The 22,312-nt window shown below is 38.1% G+C and overlaps 4 protein-coding genes across 4 annotated transcripts in view; 1 reads left to right on the top strand and 3 right to left on the bottom strand.

The window, feature by feature from the left end:
• The window catches only part of hsd17b1 (hydroxysteroid (17-beta) dehydrogenase 1), a 5,425-nt gene extending 5,062 nt beyond the window's left edge, over positions 1-363 (bottom strand). Inside the window, exon 1 of the mRNA XM_042720449.1 lies at positions 299-363. The gene's annotated coding sequence lies outside the window, so the exon portion shown is untranslated. The remainder of the gene's footprint in view (positions 1-298) is intronic.
• A 90-nt stretch (positions 364-453) lies between these two features.
• On the bottom strand, positions 454-3,117 carry LOC122136564 (heat shock 70 kDa protein-like). The gene is made up of 2 exons (XM_042720447.1): positions 2,977-3,117; positions 454-2,614 (listed from the first exon to the last, which is right to left on the bottom strand). The coding sequence occupies exon 2, from the start codon at positions 2,596-2,598 to the stop codon at positions 667-669; it is 1,932 nt and encodes a 643-aa protein (XP_042576381.1). The 5' UTR covers positions 2,599-2,614; positions 2,977-3,117; the 3' UTR covers positions 454-666.
• A 2,389-nt stretch (positions 3,118-5,506) lies between these two features.
• LOC109084538 (heat shock 70 kDa protein) lies at positions 5,507-8,165 on the bottom strand. The gene is made up of 2 exons (XM_042720446.1): positions 8,042-8,165; positions 5,507-7,671 (listed from the first exon to the last, which is right to left on the bottom strand). Exon 2 carries the CDS (start codon positions 7,653-7,655, stop codon positions 5,724-5,726), a length of 1,932 nt encoding a protein of 643 aa, XP_042576380.1. The 5' UTR covers positions 7,656-7,671; positions 8,042-8,165; the 3' UTR covers positions 5,507-5,723.
• Positions 8,166-11,590: 3,425 nt separating this feature from the next.
• hsp70.3 (heat shock cognate 70-kd protein, tandem duplicate 3) lies at positions 11,591-14,202 on the top strand. Its single transcript, XM_042720445.1, has 2 exons — positions 11,591-11,668; positions 11,972-14,202. The coding sequence occupies exon 2, from the start codon at positions 11,995-11,997 to the stop codon at positions 13,930-13,932; it is 1,938 nt and encodes a 645-aa protein (XP_042576379.1). The 5' UTR covers positions 11,591-11,668; positions 11,972-11,994; the 3' UTR covers positions 13,933-14,202.
• The last annotated feature ends 8,110 nt before the right edge of the window (positions 14,203-22,312 follow it).

Genomic DNA, 22,312 nt, shown 5'->3' with positions numbered 1-22,312 from the left:
GCTTCATGTTGCCATAGAAGAACCTTTTTGTTTAAATGGTTTCATAAAGAAATTTTAACATCTTTCACAAAAGGTTCTTTGTGGCAAAAGAAGGTTCTTCAGATTATAAAAAGCTAAGAAAGAAATATTTTTTAAAGAACCTTTGACTGAATGGTTCTTTGTGGAACCAACAATTATTATTCTATGGCATCGCTGTGAAGAACCTTTTGAAGCACCTTTATTTTTAAGAGTGTTGTTAGGTTCTGTACAGTGAATGATTACTCCCTGTAGATTTATTTCTGCAAAATTATAACCTTACTTGGTTACTTGGTTTCCAGATGTGTCTCCCATGAGGATGGCGGCTTGAACCGCAGCACCATAAGCTAATGTTTTTCATCAACATGATTTGTCTTGGAATCTGTAGCCAGTCCTTCTGAATAATAACACATTTGATTTTTAATTTTGGTTTTTAATTTTAAAAAAGTTTATTAACAATGTTCATTATACATAGAAGACAATCATACTTGTATTTACATCTTTACAGTATATACATATTGACTAAACTAAAGTGGTTTGTGGTTAAATAACAAAACAGGAATATAAAAACAGCAATATCATACAAAAAAAAAAAATCCTTGATCAAATTGTTAAGTGAGATATGAAAGACAAAGTGACAAGTCCATAACTTTAATCCACCTCTTCAATAGTGGGCCCCTGAGCACCGGCCCCTGATGCTCCACGTGCCTGAGCTCCACAGCCTCCAGCTGGCATCCCTCCCTGATACAGTTTAGTGATGACTGGATTGCAGACTTTCTCCAGCTCCTTCAGATGATGTTCATACTCCTCTTTATCAGCAGCTGGTTGTTTTTCTAGCCAGCTGATGGCCTCGTTACATTTCTCAATAACTTTCTTCTTGTCGTCCTCACTGATCTTTCCTTTCAGGTTCTCATCTTCCACACTGTTCTTCATGTTGAAGGCGTAGGACTCCAGAGAGTTTTTGGCAGCAATCTTCTCTCTTTGCAGATCGTCTTCAGCTTTGTATTTGTCTGCGTCCTGCACCATCCTCTCAATCTCCTCTTTACTCAATCTGCCCTTGTCATTGGTGATGGTGATCTTGTTCTCTTTTCCGTTGCTTTTGTCCACCGCGGACACATTTAGGATTCCGTTGGCATCGATGTCAAAGGTCACTTCGATCTGCGGGACTCCACGTGGAGCAGGTGGGATTCCTGTCAGCTCAAATTTACCCAGCAGGTTGTTGTCTTTTGTCATGGCCCTCTCTCCCTCATAGACCTGGATCAGGACACCGGGCTGGTTGTCTGAGTAGGTGGTGAAGGTCTGGGTCTGTTTGGTGGGGATGGTGGTGTTGCGTTTGATGAGGGCTGTCATGACTCCACCTGCGGTTTCAATACCCAGGGACAGTGGAGCCACATCCAGCAGCAGCAGGTCCTGGACGTTTCCAGATGTGTCTCCCATGAGGATGGCGGCTTGAACCGCAGCACCGTAAGCCACTGCCTCGTCTGGATTGATGCTCTTGTTCAAGTCTCTGCCATTGAAGAAATCCTGCAGAAGCTTCTGGATCTTTGGAATTCTTGTTGATCCTCCAACCAACACAACGTCATGAATCTGAGACTTGTCCATCTTGGCATCTCTCAGGGCTTTTTCCACAGGCTCAAGTGTTCCTCTGAAGAGGTCTGAGCACATCTCTTCAAAGCGAGCTCTGGTGATGGACGTGTAGAAGTCGATGCCCTCGTACAGCGAGTCGATCTCAATGCTGGCCTGAGAGCTGGAAGAGAGGGTTCTCTTGGCTCGCTCACACGCCGTCCGCAGCCTCCTCAGGGCCCTCTTGTTCTGACTGATGTCCTTCTTGTGCTTCCTCTTGAATTCTTCAACAAAGTGGTTCACCATGCGGTTGTCAAAGTCCTCCCCACCCAGATGAGTGTCTCCAGCTGTGGCCTTCACCTCAAAGATGCCATCTTCAATGGTCAGGATGGACACATCAAAGGTGCCTCCTCCCAGGTCAAAGATCAGGACGTTGCGCTCTGAAGCTTTGCCTTTGTCAAGGCCGTAGGCAATGGCTGCAGCTGTGGGCTCGTTGATGATTCTCAGGACATTCAGTCCAGCGATTACTCCAGCGTCTTTAGTCGCTTGCCTCTGGGAGACATTGAAATAGGCAGGAACTGTGATAACTGCATTTGTCACCTTCTGCCCCAGATAAGCTTCAGCAATTTCCTTCATCTTCACCAGGACCATAGAGGAAATCTCTTCAGGATAAAATGTCTTGTTTTCTCCTTTGTATTCAACTTGAACTTTAGGCTTCCCTCCATCACTGACGACTTGGAAAGACCAGTGCTTCATCTCAGACTGCACAACTGGGTCATCAAACTTTCTACCGATCAGCCTCTTGGCGTCAAACACGGTGTTCTTGGGGTTCATGGCCACCTGGTTTTTAGCTGCATCTCCAATCAGCCTCTCAGTGTCTGTGAAGGCAACATAGCTGGGTGTTGTTCTGTTTCCCTGGTCATTGGCAATGATCTCCACTTTTCCATGCTGAAACACCCCCACACAGGAGTAGGTGGTGCCCAGGTCAATCCCAATAGCAACTCCTTTTGCAGACGACATGTTTGATTTGACGTAACTGTAGGTTAAGTAAAACAAAACAGAATCAGAATCAGAAATGTTTCTAAATTGCTACAAATTATTGTTCAAAGAAAATTCAAATGCCACTTTCTGTCTGTTTCCAGTCAATCTTCCCACAATAACAGTAAAAGTCTTTTCTAGTACAGGTACATATCTATACGTATTGTGCTCTGATAATGACAACAACATAATCTGTTCATCTTTTTTCTTTTTGCGAAAAATGACCAATAATGAGTACAATTTTCTAGTTTATTTTAGGGAGATTATAGACTGCCTACACATAAGCTTATATTCTATGCAACATATCAACTACACAATATATTTAGAATATTCCCTACTGTAAAATAAAGATAGACTTACCGTAGAGTAGATTTTTGACTGTGATGAATTTACACCTCCTCGTGGAGAAAGTCAGGTCAGACTGTTTTTTCTCTCTTTACAGATCGCTCCTGTTCAGCTCAGTGTCGTCAGCGGCTGCTTTCTCTCTTTAAATACACCAGAGCGCGCACCAGTTCAAACTCTACACACTTCTGGAAGCGTCCAGTGGATCAGACCAATCAAAACACAGCAAGCAGCCGCGTGCCAGCGATACGTCAGCGAGCACTGAAGCAGCTGAGAGGAAGTTTGTAGACGATTCCAGAATTTTGCTGTGAAATATATATATTATATATATATAAATATAATGAATATATATGTATTTAATATATGTATATATATATATATATATATATATATATATATATATATATATATATATATATATATATATATATTTAATATATATATATATATATATATATATATATATATTCCCTATCATATTTGAATGCCCTCTTCTACCAATTACATGAAATATGGCAAAGTTTTTATATTTTTACGTGTTTGTTTAGTCTGATCCGTATATTGCGTTAGCACAAAATGCATTATTTGCATCTAAATAAATTATTTAAAAGTTAGTTAAAAGTGATATAAGAGCTTCGTTTTAACTGTAAGATATGAGCTATGAACTATGCTTTCGGTTTGTGATCTTGTTAATCGCGTAATGACTGCGGCGCCCGAATCGACTGAAAGCATATTGCTATTTTGGAAAGTATCTTTACATATTTTCTTAATGTGTATGTGTATTGTTAAATTTAACGCATTGATTAAAAGAAGACCCCATGCCCATAAAGTTGTTTATATATTACAGTACAGTCCATTTTCTTACAGTTGTATTACTGGAAGTCTGAAATACTAATTGCAGTTACATCTAGATTATAAACATAAAGCTTTAGAACAGTTTGTTGATTCATTAAATCCTCATTAATAGGGAACATCTATCCAGTCAGGTTTTGGTACTGATGCCACTGATGCATTTCATTTCACAGCCCGTAATTCATTTAGTAGCTTTAGATAAACTGTTCATTTGTGTAATACATTCAAACATAGAGACACAAAAGAGGTGTCATGTGTGCCACAATTTCTTTTTTGAGAAACAATCATAATGGGAGAAATAAGGTACAAAATAACACTCTAAAATACACTTAACAGTGACCTCTGTTGACAACAGAACAGAATGACAACTCGTGCAAGTCTCCAATGTTCCAGAATCATCTCTAGCTTTATTGTAAATCATACTCATTCCCACAGTCCTACAGAAATCTAGAACAAATAAAAACAAGTATATATAAAAAAGAGGACTAAAAAGCAATAATGTGACTGTTCTTTAGAAATCATGGAAAGATGAGCCAGAAATACTAAGAAAATTATTTTCAGAATGAATTGCTTTGCTGCATGTTTTTGAAAAAATCTCACTTTCTCTCCGTCTTTGAGTCTCTCCCTCAACCTCCACTAACCCTGAAGTCCTCCCATGCTGCCGGTCACAAGAGCTCATTCATGTCTCTTTCTCTTCATGTCTGGAAGGAACATCCAGGATTTCATGTATATTGTCCAGTGAGTGGGCTTCCAGAGACCCATCAGACCTGCACCTGCATTACAAACTAACACAAAGATATCAGAAGGGAATCAGTCGAATCCCTGAAGAGCATCCAGTAACGAGAACAACGCTAATTGGTCGGTCTAACTGCTGTGTCTCTGATTCAAGTGTTTTAGCTTTCTCTGCTATCACAAGGCCAGCTTGATGCAAACATTATGATTTCACAATTAAACACAATAAAACAAAACTCAAACACAAAACACACAACAAGCCATCATCAATACTAAACATCAAACATCAAATATTAAATAAACAACAAATTAAAAATTTATAATACAAAAAACAATAAATTAATTGGGGAAAAATGGGAAAAAACTCCTATACATCAAACAATCACCAAAAAATTTAAAATGCCTTGAAAAAATCTGTAGTTTATTTGATGTCACAAAAGCATGGTACCAACTTCTTTATAGACATTCTTTTCTTTGAGTTAAGTGAGTGGAAACTCACTGTCAGGGCCAACCCCTATAAACCTAATCACCTGTCTGTTCTGCTTGTAAAATGTTTTGATAATAGATAAATCAATATATTTAAAAAATCAAGATGATGTCAAGCTGTTGAGTATTTTAAGAATTTTCTCTGGTGAGTGTGACCAAGCTGAAGACATGATAAAAGGATGTTAACAGTTTATCTTTTTTGATTGAAATCTGTTTTGTCACCCTTGTTAGGTTTTGTACAGTGAATGTTGATGTCTGTGGTGTCTGACTGATTGTCACGTGATGTTGCCACACTTAGTGAAAATATCTACTCACCTACATTACTGTATATTGCATTGACTCACTATAGTCCCTCTAAACTAGGATAACTGTCATAAAATTATTTCTGCCAAATTATAACCTTACTTTAATGTTTTCATCAACATGATTTGTCGTGGAATCTGTAACCAGTCCTTCTGAATAAGAACACATTTGATGGTTTTTAATTTAAAAAAGTTTATTAACAATGTTCATTATACATAGAAGACAATCATACTTGTATTTACATCTTTACAGTATATACATATTGACTAAACTAAAGTGGTTTGTGGTTAAATAACAAAACAGGAATATAAAAACAGCAATATCATACAAAAAAAAATCCTTGATCAAATTGTTAAGTGAGATATGAAAGACAAAGTGACAAGTCCATAACTTTAATCCACCTCTTCAATAGTGGGCCCCTGAGCACCGGCCCCTGATGCTCCACGTGCCTGAGCTCCACAGCCTCCAGCTGGCATCCCTCCCTGATACAGTTTAGTGATGACTGGATTGCAGACTTTCTCCAGCTCCTTCAGATGATGTTCATACTCCTCTTTATCAGCCAGCTGGTTGTTTTCTAGCCAGCTGATGGCCTCGTTACATTTCTCAATAACTTTCTTCTTGTCGTCCTCACTGATCTTTCCTTTCAGGTTCTCATCTTCCACACTGTTCTTCATGTTGAAGGCGTAGGACTCCAGAGAGTTTTTGGCAGCAATCTTCTCTCTTTGCAGATCGTCTTCAGCTTTGTATTTGTCTGCATCCTGCACCATCCTCTCAATCTCCTCTTTACTCAGTCTGCCCTTGTCATTGGTGATGGTGATCTTGTTCTCTTTTCCAGTGCTTTTGTCCACCGCGGACACATTTAGGATTCCGTTGGCATCGATGTCAAAGGTCACTTCGATCTGCGGGACTCCACGTGGAGCAGGTGGGATTCCTGTCAGCTCAAATTTACCCAGCAGGTTGTTGTCTTTTGTCATGGCCCTCTCTCCCTCATAGACCTGGATCAGGACACCGGGCTGGTTGTCTGAGTAGGTGGTGAAGGTCTGGGTCTGTTTGGTGGGGATGGTGGTGTTGCGTTTGATGAGGGCCGTCATGACTCCACCTGCGGTTTCAATACCCAGGGACAGTGGAGCCACATCCAGCAGCAGCAGGTCCTGGACGTTTCCAGATGTGTCTCCCATGAGGATGGCGGCTTGAACCGCAGCACCATAAGCCACTGCCTCATCTGGGTTGATGCTCTTGTTCAAGTCTCTGCCGTTGAAGAAATCCTGCAGAAGCTTCTGGATCTTTGGAATTCTTGTTGATCCTCCAACCAACACAACGTCATGAATCTGAGACTTGTCCATCTTGGCGTCTCTCAGGGCTTTTTCCACAGGCTCAAGTGTTCCTCTGAAGAGGTCTGAGCACATCTCTTCAAAGCGCGCTCTGGTGATGGACGTGTAGAAGTCGATGCCCTCGTACAGCGAGTCGATCTCAATGCTGGCCTGAGAGCTGGAAGAGAGGGTTCTCTTGGCTCGCTCACACGCCGTCCGCAGCCTCCTCAGGGCCCTCTTGTTCTGACTGATGTCCTTCTTGTGCTTCCTCTTGAATTCTTCAACAAAGTGGTTGACCATGCGGTTGTCAAAGTCCTCCCCACCCAGATGAGTGTCTCCAGCTGTGGCCTTCACCTCAAAGATGCCATCTTCAATGGTCAGGATGGACACATCAAAGGTGCCTCCTCCCAGGTCAAAGATCAGCACGTTGCGCTCTGAAGCTTTGCCTTTGTCAAGGCCGTAGGCAATGGCTGCAGCTGTGGGCTCGTTGATGATTCTCAGGACATTCAGTCCAGCGATTACTCCAGCGTCTTTAGTCGCTTGCCTCTGGGAGTCATTGAAGTAGGCAGGAACTGTGATAACTGCATTTGTCACCTTCTGCCCCAGATAAGCTTCAGCAATCTCCTTCATCTTCACCAGGACCATAGAGGAAATCTCTTCAGGGTAAAATGTCTTGTTTTCTCCTTTGTATTCAACTTGAACTTTTGGCTTTCCTCCATCACTGATGACTCGGAAGGACCAGTGCTTCATGTCAGACTGCACAACTGGGTCATCAAACTTTCTGCCGATCAGCCTCTTGGCGTCAAACACGGTGTTGTTGGGGTTCATGGCCACCTGGTTTTTAGCTGCATCTCCAATCAGCCTCTCAGTGTCTGTGAAGGCAACATAGCTGGGTGTTGTTCTGTTTCCCTGGTCATTGGCGATGATCTCCACTTTTCCATGCTGAAACACCCCCACACAGGAGTAGGTGGTGCCCAGGTCAATGCCAATAGCAACTCCTTTTGCAGACGACATGTTTGATTTGACGTAACTGTAGGTTAAGTAAAACACAAAACAGAATCAGAGATGTTTCTAAATTGCTACAAATTATTGTTCAAAGAAAATTCAAATGCCACTTTCTGTCTGTTTCCAGTCAATATGACACTTCCCACAATAACAGTAAAAGAAAAGCCTTTTCTAGTACAGGTACATATCTATACGTATTGTGCTCTGATAATGACAACAACACAATCTGTTCATCTTTTTTTCTTTTTGCGAAAAATGACCAATAGTGAATACAGTTTTCTAGTTTATTTTAGGGAGACTATAGACTGCCTACACATAAGCTCATATTCTATGCAACATATCAACTACACAATATATTTAGCATATTCCCTACTGTAAAATAAAGATAGACTTACCGTAGAGTAGATTTATAACTGTGATGAATTTACACCTCTTCGTCAGGTCAGACTGTTTTTTCTCTCTTTACAGATCGCTCCTGTTCAGCTCAGTGTCGTCAGCGGCTGCTTTCTCTCTTTAAAAACACCAGAGCGCGCACCAGTTCAAACTCTACACACTTCTGGAAGCGTCCAGTGGATCAGACCAATCAAAACACAGCAAGCAGCCGCGTGCCAGCGATACGTCAGCGAGCACTGAAGCAGCAGAGAGGAAGTTTATGGACGATTCCAGAATTTTGCTGTGAAAGTACGATAAATACAATGAACTTTAAATATATATATATATATATATATATATATATATATATATATATATATATATATATATATATATATATATATAATTTTTTCCCTATCATATTTGAATGCTCTCTTGAACAAATTACGGCAAAATATGGCAACGTGTTTTATGTTTTTATGTGTCCGTGTAACTGTTAACAATGTTTCGTATATTGCGTTAAAAGGCATTACAGTTATTCTACAACATTTATTTAAAAGCTAACGTTAGTTGAAATATATAAAAGAGCTTCGTTTTATCTCTACGATATGAACTATAAACTATGGTTTCGGTTTGTGATATTGTTAATCGCTTAATGACTGTCAAATAAAAAAATATTGTTAGTGTAGGTCTATTTATCTACAATAACAGTTAGACAGACTTAAAATTCCAATTAATTGCATAAAACATGTTTTGTTGACTATACTTAATTCAGTTTGGGGTGAAGCTTTATCTTCCCAAAGCAATGGTTTTGCTTTATTAAAATATCCTACAAGGATAACTCATCAGTTAGGCTATATTATATAGTGGGGAAGTTATGGGCCTATTAATGATAATATAAACAATAATGCTTATGTGCATTAAATGAAGATTTTGAAAATAAACTTGTCAGTAAATGGCATGCTTAAACAATAGGCTACTCGGGCAGTATCCATATATTATGGGCTTGTTGCATCGTGGATATCAAGAATAAGAATGCTTACAGGTCTAATATTGACATAATAACAAAAAGTTTAAGGTAGATGCTAAGGTAATGTAGGTAATTTCACTAATTAAGTCCCCCTGTAGTGAAAATCAAGTTTTTTATGTTGTTTATGTGGTGTTTTTAATAAGCTTTTAGACAAACCATATGCCAATCCATTAATCAACACTATCGCTGAGTATTTTCTCCTTACAACTGTAGTTTCCCAAAGACTGTCCCAAAAACAGTTTGAATCAGCCCTTGGTTTGCTACGTCAAAATCCAATAACCAATCACATCAAGGGGTAGATTTCTATCACTAGCATGCAAAATATACCAATACCAGCACAAATCCCAAAATAAATTAGAGCAAAAAACACATGAAGCCGTGGTTTAATGTGAATTTAGAACTGCTAACTTGCATTATAACCCGCTGCAACAGTGTAAAACACACCCCCAACACAAACCCACCCACAAAACATAAGCATAAACTCTTCACAAATAAATGCTGTAGTTCCTGACATAAGCAGCCGGGGTCAGCATGTCCTGACTGTAAAACAGGCAACCACGAATGCCTGGATCTTGCCTTCTGGAAGGGCTTCTTTGAACCCTGGCATGAGTACAGCAAAAAGAGACTATAACAATCTCATATGGATACCTATTTGAACACCCCTCCAACGCTAATTGACTTCTTCATATGGAACACACAGTCCTTCACATATAGGCCTACACATACATGTGTTTAATTACTCACAGTGGAATTATACAATTCTAGAGTGCAACACCATCTGATGTGTTAAGTATCCCCAAGATTACAACAAGACAAGGATCAAAGTGACACTGTCCACCATGACCATGTGACTACAAATGTGTTTAAGCATAAATGGACAAATATTCAAAACTTCAACATACATGAAGTTACCTTTATTTTTAATAGTATTAAATTTTATTCAGCTTTTTTTGATGGTCAAGTCTTCCACTATTCTTTGACTTTAATGTTTTAACATTTACAAGTTGGCCTCATGCATCTCTATTGTAAGACTCACTCTAAACACGTGGAACAAGTGGAATTTATGCCAATCAATACCCCTCGCAGAAACAGCAACCTCAAGAATGGAAGAACAATAAAAAACTCATCAGAAATGAGCGGGACAGTAAAGAGGATCTGTATACACATAGCATGACATGTTCTTCAAAAAAACATCCCAGTATATCTCCATGGTCCCCACACATTTAACTATTTGTTTGTTCCATGCTCAGCCTTATCCATTCAAACCAGTCCTCTCTTTAGACTGATTGTACACCTTCTACATTTTATTATTAGACAAATAGATATAAAAACTGCATTCCTACTCACAGTTTGCATATTAAATAAATGAGTACTCCTTGACCAAATGGCCCACATTGTTTATATTTCAATACTGTTGTATATATTTTCTGATATGGTATTACATGAATTCTGTTCTGGATATCTAAAGACAGCTGTAAGCACGCTTAATACACATTTTCAATATGCAGATATTATTTAACATTTTGCTGTTTAATAAAATGATGTCATTATCAGATTATTTAACAGGGAACATCCCCCCATTTAGTGAAGGATGTAAAGTTTTACCTTGAAATTTAGGCTATTGATTCATTTCACAGCCCACAAATTCACTTAGTCGCTTTAAACAAATTGTGCATTTAATTTAATAATAACGACACATAGGTGTTTTATGTGCAACTTAGCAGATCAGAAGGGATAGAAATAGTCTTGAGAAAAAAAAGCAAAATAATGAATGTAACAGAGCCCTCTGTTGACAATAGAGCAGAATGACTGCAACAAAGTCTCCAATGTTCCAGAATCATCTTTAGCTTTATTGCAAATCAAACATGCTAATCCCCACTGGCTTACAGATGAGTAAAACGTACTTGCCAACTGAAAAGAAAAAGAAATAAAAGGAAAAAGTACAAATACTACATAAGAGAAGTAGTGAAAAACATATTCCACCAAAATACTTTCCATACGTTTTACATTAACTAGACAAAGATCCTCTTATTACACACGTGTTTTAATCTAAGATTCAGTCATTCGTTTGATTATCTGCGAAATTTAATTAAATCACGATACAGAAAAATAACAAACATTTGTTAACTGTTTATTTACCACTACGATCTTGATATTCGAATATAACTGAAACACATTTCTACATATAAATAACCTAGGAATTTTAACCTGTTTGTGGGCCTATTTGCTTTTAAAACACATTTCCGTAACATCAACAGTTGATAAAAGTTCATGTTTAAAAATAGCACTATTACAGATTAAGAGGTTCACTATAATTTTAGGATCTCATGAGGCCCTGAGATAACGCAGAAAACTCCAGAAATAGCTAGAACTGTCTGTCTATGCGATGACGCAGCTGTGTGGGTGGGGCCGTCCTACTGTGCCGCGTTTTGATTGGTCGAACTCGCTGGCGCTTTCGAGAAACTTCAGCAGCGCAACCCTGGACAGTATAAAAGCCGGCTGATGCCACCAGCTCACTGTACACTTCAGGAGAGAGCTGAATAACTGCGGGAAGAGCGACACAACGAAGTGAGCTATCCAAGCGACGAGCCACAGTTACCCCTAACAGAAATCATACGAGGTAAGCTGAAAAATAATTAATACTACCACTGTTCGTTTTTAATTTCTATTGGAATTTAAATACTTATGCCACAAACTCGAAACGCTCGAGTTATATTTATATTATATTTAAGTGTATTACTATTACTGTTGTTATTATTATTAATAATAATAAGTGATTGTATTAATATATTGTGAACATGCAAAAATGATATTTACATAGAAACAATTATCTAACGTTTAAATGCAAAAATTACAGTAATTAAATGATGAAAATTAGTGATTTTACATTGCAGTTTTTTTTTCTTTTGCTTTTTGAATACAGGTAGACATAAAAAGAAATCAAACATGTCGTCTGCAAAAGGAGTTGCTATTGGGATTGACCTGGGCACCACCTACTCCTGTGTGGGGGTATTTCAGCATGAAAATGTGGAGATCATCGCCAATGACCAGGGAAACAGAACAACACCCAGCTATGTTGCCTTCACAGACACTGAGAGGCTGATTGGAGATGCAGCTAAAAACCAGGTGGCCATGAACCCCAACAACACCGTGTTTGACGCCAAGAGGCTGATCGGCAGAAAGTTTGATGACCCAGTTGTGCAGTCTGACATGAAGCACTGGTCTTTCCAAGTCGTCAGTGATGGAGGGAAGCCGAAAGTTCAAGTTGAATACAAAGGAGAAAACAAGACATTTTATCCTGAAGAGATTTCCTCTATGGTCCTGGTGAAGATGAAAGAGATTGCTGAAGCTTATCTGGGGCAGAAGGTGACAAATGCAGTTATCACAGTTCCTGCCTACTTCAATGACTCCCAGAGGCAAGCGACTAAAGACGCTGGAGTAATCGCTGGACTGAATGTCCTGAGAATCATCAACGAGCCCACAGCTGCAGCCATTGCCTACGGCCTTGACAAAGGCAAAGCTTCAGAGCGCAATGTCCTGATCTTTGACCTGGGAGGAGGCACCTTTGATGTGTCCATCCTGACCATCGAAGATAGCATCTTTGAGGTGAAGGCCACAGCTGGAGACACTCATCTGGGTGGGGAGGACTTTGACAACCGCATGGTCAACCACTTTGTTGAAGAATTCAAGAGGAAGCACAAGAAGGACATCAGTCAGAACAAGAGGGCCCTGAGAAGGCTGCGGACGGCGTGTGAGCGAGCCAAGAGAACCCTCTCTTCCAGCTCTCAGGCCAGCATTGAGATCGACTCGCTGTACGAGGGCATCGACTTCTACACGTCCATCACCAGAGCGCGCTTTGAAGAGATGTGCTCAGACCTCTTTAGAGGAACACTTGAGCCTGTGGAAAAAAAAAAAGCCTTGAGAGACGCCAAGATGGACAAGTCTCAGATTCATGACGTTGTGTTGGTTGGAGGATCAACAAGAATTCCAAAGATCCAGAAGCTTCTGCAGGATTTCTTCAACGGCAGAGACTTGAACAAGAGCATCAACCCAGACGAGGCAGTGGCTTATGGTGCTGCGGTTCAAGCCGCCATCCTCATGGGAGACACATCTGGAAACGTCCAGGACCTGCTGCTGCTGGATGTGGCTCCACTGTCCCTGGGTATTGAAACCGCAGGTGGAGTCATGACGGCCCTCATCAAACGCAACACCACCATCCCCACCAAACAGACCCAGACCTTCACCACCTACTCAGACAACCAGCCCGGTGTCCTGATCCAGGTCTATGAGGGAGAGAGGGCCATGACAAAAGACAACAACCTGCTGGGTAAATTTGAGCTGACAGGAATCCCACCTGCTCCACGTGGAGTCCCGCAGATCGAAGTGACCTTTGACATCGATGCCAACGGAATCCTAAATGTGTCCGCGGTGGACAAAAGCACTGGAAAAGAGAACAAGATCACCATCACCAATGACAAGGGCAGATTGAGTAAAGAGGAGATTGAGAGGATGGTGCAGGACGCAGACAAATACAAAGCTGAAGACGATCTGCAAAGAGAGAAGATTGCTGCCAAAAACTCTCTGGAGTCCTACGCCTTCAACATGAAGAACAGTGTGGAAGATGAGAACCTGAAAGGAAAGATCAGTGAGGACAACAAGAAGAAAGTTATTGAGAAATGTAACGAGGCCATCAGCTGGCTAGAAAACAACCAGCTGGCTGATAAAGAGGAGTATGAACATCATCTGAAGGAGCTGGAGAAAGTCTGCAATCCAGTCATCACTAAACTGTATCAGGGAGGGATGCCAGCTGGAGGCTGTGGAGCTCAGGCACGTGGAGCATCAGGGGCCGGTGCTCAGGGGCCCACTATTGAAGAGGTGGATTAAAATACCTCAGGAATGAATGGTCCAGGGACTGATAAAACACTTTTCTCTTTGACTCTTTCTCCTTGTTTTCTCTTTCTATCATTGCACATTATATTAGTTCACTCCATTTTGCTACTGTTAAACTTGACATTACTTAGTCAATATGTTTTGACTTAAAAATAAGCTGGGTATTTTATAAGATGTGATTTTAAATTATCATTCATGTTTTTTACTGTTACTTGTTGACGAATGTTGTGGTGAAACTGTAAATAAAATTGTTAATATTTTAAATTGTGTGGGTGTACTTTTTTCCTTTTTTTTAAGTTCAGTTACATAAGATTGCTTTAAATAAAATAACAGTAAAGGTGGAATTTACAATCAACTCTCAGACAGTATCCACATATTATTTGGATTATTTGTGGGGTTTGTCACATTATGATATAATAATATCAAAATCCCCACAGGCTTTAAAGACATTTATAATATATGCAGACATCAGATTTGAGTTTAAGTTGCAGCTTCTCAAATTAGGCCAAAATCCTTCACATTTATGCTGTAGTTCCTGACATAAGCAGCAGGGGTCAGCATTTCTTAACTTTAAAACAGACAACCGCAAATCCCTGGACCTCATGTCTGCTTGAAGGGTTGTTATTTGAACCCTGGCACGAGTGCAGCAAAGAAAAGAGACTATGACATAATCTTCCTCGACTTTAGAAAATGATACTTTATCCAAACACCCTTCCAACACTAATTAACTGACTTCTTCATATGGAACACATAGTCCTTATATACAAAAGATGTTTAATAGCCAATAGTGGAATTATGCAAATCATCCAGGAGAGCAACACCATCTGGATTTACTAAAAGGATATTGAATGTCAAACTGTAGAACACATGACCCTTACTTTACTGCTCATGTCTTATTTCACTGTAACAAGAAGTTTGACGTTCAATACATCCCTAATATTAAAACAAGACATGGACCACAGGTGACACTGTCCACCATGGTCATGTGACTGCAAACATGGATACAAGTGTTTATGCATATGAGTTACAAGTGAATAAGTGTTCTAAGAAAACACTTGGGTGTAAATTTATCTATCTTTTTTTAAATAAACTGCTCTTTGACTAACGATATATAAATGCCAGTTCAAGGAATATTCTGGGATCAACAAGTTCAGTTGACAGCATTTGTGGCATAATGCTGATTAAAAAATGAGGCCAATTCATGTTTGTATCATTTGTAACATTTATGTAACCCACAGTCTTATTTTGAGAAAAGGAGAGATGAGGAAATATTGTGGCACAGCGTTTTTGATTGAGCTTAACTTTTACTGTACCCAGAACATTCCTTTAATTGAACTGAAGCCATTAGTTTAGTCATCAGTAACACATTCGGCCGTCATTGTAACAGCTGCTGATGAGTTATAATGAGCACTGATTTAAGACTCCGATTAGGGCAATTATGCTGGCATCAGGCATGTGTGTCTCTGCTGTGACTGGAGCCAATAAGCCACATGTGCATGAACGTGAGCATTTCAGGAAGAGTGTGAGGCCACCATGTGTGAAGTACAGCATTTCAGGCCCTTTCCCTGTTAAGTTTAAGCAGTGTCCTTGGCATGACAAGGATGGCCCTTTTGGACTGATGCATGCCAATCAATACATGCACCACCACAGAAAATACAACTCAAGAATAGAAGAGCAATAAAAAAACTCATCAAAACATGAGCGGAACAGTAAAGAGAACCTGCATACATAGCTTGGGCACATGACATGCTTTTAAAAACATCATGGTACATCTCCATTATCCCCATATATACAGTACATTTAGCTGTTTGTTTGTTCCATAGTAACACTAAATCTCATCCTAATTGTATGGGAACAAATATTGTAACTCTATAGTGGACAACTGCACCTTCTAATTTATTATTAGACAAATAGATGCCTGAATGTATTTCCATACTCACACCCATGCAGAATGTACACTGTTTACCTCTAAGCTGATACTGCCCCGTGCTGTTTACACATACCCCAATCACATATAGATGCTTATCCTCATAAACCAACTGAATATACATACACTAGAATATCTGTAAAAGAAATTGTTGTAAACAGCCTTTTAATTGACCACCAGGTTTAATTATTTCCTTTTAGCAGATAAAAATGGCAACTTGAAAGGAAATATGCATAAATGTCTTTGTTAAGTTCTAGAAGATACACTGTTTGGATCCTAGCAGGACTGAATTATGTCAGTGAGTGTGTGAGTTCTAGACACTGTCACTGTAAACAGCTGCTTCTGAGACTTTAGTCTTTCTGTCATGTCTTTTCAGCATGCTCACATTTGGTACTCATTCTTGCACATATGCAAAAATGTGTACAAACTTACATTAACCATCACCTGTTTATCAGTATTGGGAAGGTTACTTTGGAAATGATGTTAACCTATGTAACTAGTATAATTACTTTATTAAAATAATGTAACATTACATGTGATTAGTCTTTTAATGTTTTCAACTGTTAATCATTTTCAAACATTTAAACCAGGCAGGTTAACCTTACAGTAGCCTAGTACTCAAAGCTGCTTAGGTGCCCTGAATTTCACTCAGTGACCCCGTAAGCCATTCATGTAGGTTTTGCTACACTGCTGAAATAACTGTAATATTAGATCTGGCATGGTTTCCAACCTTATTCAAGGAGGAAAAACTTTAGCTATATGTTTTCAGTCAAAGGGGTTCATAAATAGAAGTGTGGCTGGTAAAGGCTTTATCTAGGTAGCAGACTTGCTAATTTGTTATGAATGGAGATTAACATTGTTAAATAAATGACTGGACATGCACCAAGCAATATATGTTTTAAATACTCATTAGGTGGGAATAGTCAATGCCTTTCCTATTTTATTTAATGACTGCTTACATAAGTTACATACATGCAGATGCTTCCTCAGGATCAACATTGAAACCTTTGATGTCAGTGGCACTTTAATATGGGAAAACATATCTTGCACTGAACTGAGCATTTTTTCTCACTCACCATGACAGCTCTCAGACAGGTTGTACTGTAGCTAATCTTTCAGTGGCAGTGGTGTGCTGCAAATTCAAACAAGAGAACCAATCAAAAGCATCAGAATAGCATAACTTTACTAAACAGGCTTTAAAGGGCAGAAGGCTATATGCACATCAAAAACAGTCAAAGCAGTAAATTAATATTATTCAGCATATCAGTTTTTTTACAGAAAATATTCAGATGTAACCCCCTTTGTAATCGTTATCATTTTCATAAGTAACTGTAATTTAATTACACATTGATTTCTCAGTAACTGTAATTGATTACACTTTGATTTTTTTTTATTTTATATATATATATATATATATATATATATATATATATATATATATATATATATATATATATATATATATAGTACTTCCCAACACTGCTATTTATAATGCTATGGGAGATTTTTGTCAAAGTATATAGTGAAAGAATAACTAACAAATCTGATCATTATTGTTTAAAATGCAATGTAAATAAATGTAATAGATTAATCTACCCACTATTCTTTGGCCAATTTAGTTTTATTTTTGTTTAACTTTTAGTTTTAGTTTTAGGTTTTGTGTTAAAACAGACCGGCAAAACAAGTAAAATAATGGGTATCATTAATGTTAACTTTAAATAATAATAATTTTGTTTTTTTTATTTATTTTAATTTGAACTAAAACTACAGGTACTCTAAATGCATTTTCATGATTACAGAACGTAATTTTTAAAATATATTTTGTTTTAGAACTTTATATACATTAAACACAAAAATACAACTGGCAATAAAACTAGACTGCTAAGAAATTAGCAGTTAAATATCTTTAAATGATAGTAGTTAGCTTAGCACATTAAACTTCGGCAGCCCTAAAATACTAAAACTACAATAAAATAAATAACCAATTCAGAACACACACACACACATACTCAAAAGTAATAATTAAAAAATGCAATTAAAAAGGAAAAACTGAAAATAAAAGGAGAAAATTGAAAATAAAATAGCAATAAAAACAAAACGATTAAAAGCTACAATAACATTGCATGAAATTATTAATGCACATCTAGCAACGGGAGCATCACCAGACACGAGGTGCACATGCTCAGTCTGCTGCTGATGTTGTTGATGCTTATAGGATGATTATGATGATTAGCTGCTACTGTAGCACATTGGTGGACTCCTTCACATAGGTGAAAACATCAAGGGTTGCTATGCAACCATATTTGTGGTTGGGCCTTGTAAGGCCAGAGTCTGTTGCAGAGCAAGAGGTCGGCACCCCTAAAGCCGAACTAAATATAACCTGAAGGGGGCAGAGGCAGAGAGAGAGAGAGAGAAAGTGTGAGAGAGTGAGAGAGAGGTTATTGAGTGAGGGTGTTAGGTTTTCTTTGGGATATCCTCTGTCCTCTCTTCTTTCAAGAATACCCAAGGACAACCCTGCTATTATTAATAGTGATAAGAAGCTGTTCCCATAGAAATGTTCCTTCACTGTAAAAGCTGATAACTGTTTTTTTCACAGCTGTGACATCTGATGTACTCACTCAAAAATGTTCTTTCATCTGACAGCTCCCAACCACCCACATAAATAATGTTTGTCCCTGCCTTTCTGATGGTCAGTGCATCTATGATTTCACAGAGTGAGATGTGTCAAAACACATTAAATCATCAGTGGTTTAAAATGTATGGAAGCCCATTTCTGCCACAGAACAAATAATAATAATTACAATAATAAAAAAGGTAAGTGTAACGTTTTATGATATATTCATATAAACTCCAAATTGTGATATAAAACTTACAACTGTGAGGAAAAAAAGTAATAATCATGAGATAAAGACATTTAACTGTTTATATATTATTCTGTGGGTGACAAAAAAAATCTGAATTGAGACGTAAACTCAGATTTCTGATAAATACATTCAGGATTGTGAGGTATTATCTCGGAATTGTGAGAAAAAAGGTGAGAATTCTCAGTTTAAATCTGCAATTCTGATTTTTTTTCTCAGAATTGCAAGTTGACATCTCACAATTTTATGTATTGCAGAACATTTTTCAAATCATGCAATACATCCCTTACTAAAGTGATTGAATAAAACATCATTAAATAACATTAAAAGTACAAAGTGCATTTCTGGGTTCGTCTAGATGTTCTTGAACGTATTCACGTGCCATCTGTGTGCGTATATAGAGGTGCTAGTCATTAAAGACTGGATTACAGCTCCATACTTTGGAGCCACAGATTCAAATAACCAAGAATAGGGACAGTGCTGAGAATTTAACACCATTCCTGTCCAGCACCTGTCACACACTTGTTTGGCGAACACACATGTACACAACATACTTCACACGTGTGTAAGAAAAGGCCACAGTAATCACTAATGTGTTTGAAAATAATGTATTTGTTAGAGGCAGTTAAGTAGAATTGACAGCTCAACCACTGTCAAATATTCCCAAGATGTTCAAATTCACATTTTACTCTGTCACTTCTAAACTTTTTTCTTCATATTTGTTTCCCTAACTCTATTCTACACTCCTCTCATTCATCACTGTATATATTTAACCTTCAGTTCATCCCAGCATCTTGGCTTTCCTGAGTCCCTCTTCTCTTTCCCTTGATCCGTCTTCCTGTCATCAGCAGCGTCTCTGTATGTTCCCTGAGCCAAGTGCAGACCTAAAAAGGAAGACACATACACAATGACAGAGCTACAGAAGGATAAATATACTCATAAAATGAGGGAATGTTATTTCTTAAATCTTCCGGCACTAACCTGTCAGTTCCATGTGTCCTGTCTCTCTCCAGGCCAACATCAGATATCCTGCCGCCCCTTCAATCACATCACCAGCAGAAGATCATCACTCAATTAATTTCTCACAAACTTCCTGCTTTTAATATTGAAGTGCTGTGTGCTTTTGTGCACCGTTATCTTTCATACCTAGCAATTCTTTCTTCAGCAGACTTTGCTGATAACATGCATTTATATGCCATAACTGTTACATTGTGAAATTTTATTACAATATAAAATAACCTTTTTAAAATATTTTAAAATGTATTTTATTCCTATCATGGCAAAGCTGAACAGCCATTTCTAGTCTTCAGTCCAGTCTTCATTGCAATATGCTATGTTGGTGCTCAAGAAAAAATTCTTATTATTAATGTTGAAAACAGTTGTGCTGCTTAATATATTGTGGAAACAGGGATACATTTTTTCAGGACACTTGGATGAAAAGCTATTTACAGAGGAATTATTTTGTAATTTTGGATATAAGAAATTCAGTGTGAATGGTAAGAAATCATCTAGCACATTTTTGCAGCAATGCGACCCGTGCTGCAACATGAGCACAGACATGCCAGCAGCGCCGGGACACATTCTGTACAACGACAGGGATGTCAGAATCATGACACACAAGCACACCTGATGGGGCCCAGGTCAGAGAGGGGGCAAGGGGTCAGAGTTGAAAAGTGACAGAGAGTCAGTAGTGAAAATGATTTCAACTTACTATGAAAAGAAACAAAGAACAGGAGAGAAAGTCAAATGAAACAAAACACAGAATGTCTGAGGCCTGTGTGTGAACTGTAACCTTAACACTTATTAAGAGCCTGAATGTCTTAATATCTGCTGTACCCCTCACGCTCTCCGTTTCTTCAACCACGCAAGAGCTGTGAGGGTCACCTCCCTTCCTCCATCCCTGAAATAAACACAAAAATCCAACAATCGAGTTAAGCTGCCGCTCATGCACGTCACTCAGATCTATTAATACACAACTGCTGCTCAATCTACAGTTACACAAGAAGCAAAAGGACCACCAGCCCCCCACCGACACATACAACAGGGTCTAGTTCCATGGTAACACCTAAATAACAATAGTCAGGGTAGAAGAACAAGTCTTCACACATATATTTCAGTGAGGAGATGCAGAGAACGGCTTTCAGAGAAGTCTTTTTTTGTGTGTGTGTGTGAGCAGTGTTATTTTAGTATTATTTGTATACTATTAATTAATAAAATATTAATTTAATCTTATATTAATATTCTTGTGTGAGCAGTGTTATTTTAGTATTATTTGTATACTATTAATTAATAAATTAGGAGTTGGCTTTTATTTTTAGATTTTTAGTTTAAATTTTAATTTAAGCTTTTAGTACTTTTCGGCTTTTGTCATTTCATTAGCTTTTTTTTAAAAACATTTATTTTTATTTAGCTTTACTTCATCTTTAATTTTTTAGTAATTATACTCAAATCTATTTCATTTCAGTTAGTTGCATTCTAATATATAATTTATTCTAATTTATAATTCAGGTCTAATTTTTTTTCTGTTTTGTATCTAATATTTATATTTTATTTCAGTTAACATTTTTTATTTATTTAATTTTAGTTAACAATAATAATATGGATTGTGGCATACAAAAAAAAAAAAGTGTTCCCTCTTGTTCAAGTGTTGATGGATAAAAACATTATCATGTCTGATGGGGGAATTAAATGTTCCTACTCCTGGAAACTACAAGCCTTTATGATCCAAAGGTCAGAGGGCAGAGTAGCAGATGAAGGGAAGCACGAACTGTAGGCATAACCATGAGGTGTGAATGAAAGGAAAGGCTGAAGGATATTTGGAGACATTTACTCACCCGTCTGGTATAGTCTTTTAATGCTCTAGTGTGCCTGTATGTGTGATGCATGTAGGACTGCAAGACCAAGGCCAAAATGATACAACTTTATGCATTATTAAATAAACGTAGCCAATAAAATGACACACTAAGAATTATTAAAATTGATTGTCATGTAAGTCTAATGGTATGGGTTCAGTTTCAAGTGACAGGGTGAACCCCCTCTAAAGCAAAAGAGCCTGAGACTTGATTGAACTGACCAACTGATCATTTGCCACTTTCCATGTCTTAAAATATGATCGCTATCTTAATTTTATACAAATATCTTCACAATACAATACAGAGTAAAAAATATATATATATATTAAATGCAAAACTAGTTTTCCCTACTTCATCCATTGTTTTATTATATTCACCCTATTAACTGTAAGCATTAAGTTGCATTAAAAATTAAGTTTGCTAAAAAAAAAAAAAAAAATGAATGAAGGGCCATTAAATGGGCTAAAATCATATAATGGTTTCTTCCTGTCCTTAATCTAGTTTGGCAAAAATTATTTCACCAGTCATCTATCACTGTCTATTCTTCCAAACAATCTGTCAACAAGACAAAAGATCTACAAACTCAGAGACATTCAGAATCTAATGATGCCTTCATTTCTACCTTAACAGTCCTCCTTCGTTCTTCGCCTCTTTCTTTCCCTCTTTACGCACCCTTGCTAATTACTCCCTCCTCAGTCTGTTTTACAGCACATTTGCCACGTCTGAAGAACTGT

The sequence above is a fragment of the Cyprinus carpio genome, chromosome B3 (genome assembly GCF_018340385.1).
Source record: "Cyprinus carpio isolate SPL01 chromosome B3, ASM1834038v1, whole genome shotgun sequence".
Taxonomy (NCBI): domain Eukaryota; kingdom Metazoa; phylum Chordata; class Actinopteri; order Cypriniformes; family Cyprinidae; genus Cyprinus; species Cyprinus carpio.
Note: the sequence above shows the minus strand (reverse complement) of the source record. Positions and strands in the feature narration are given on the sequence as shown.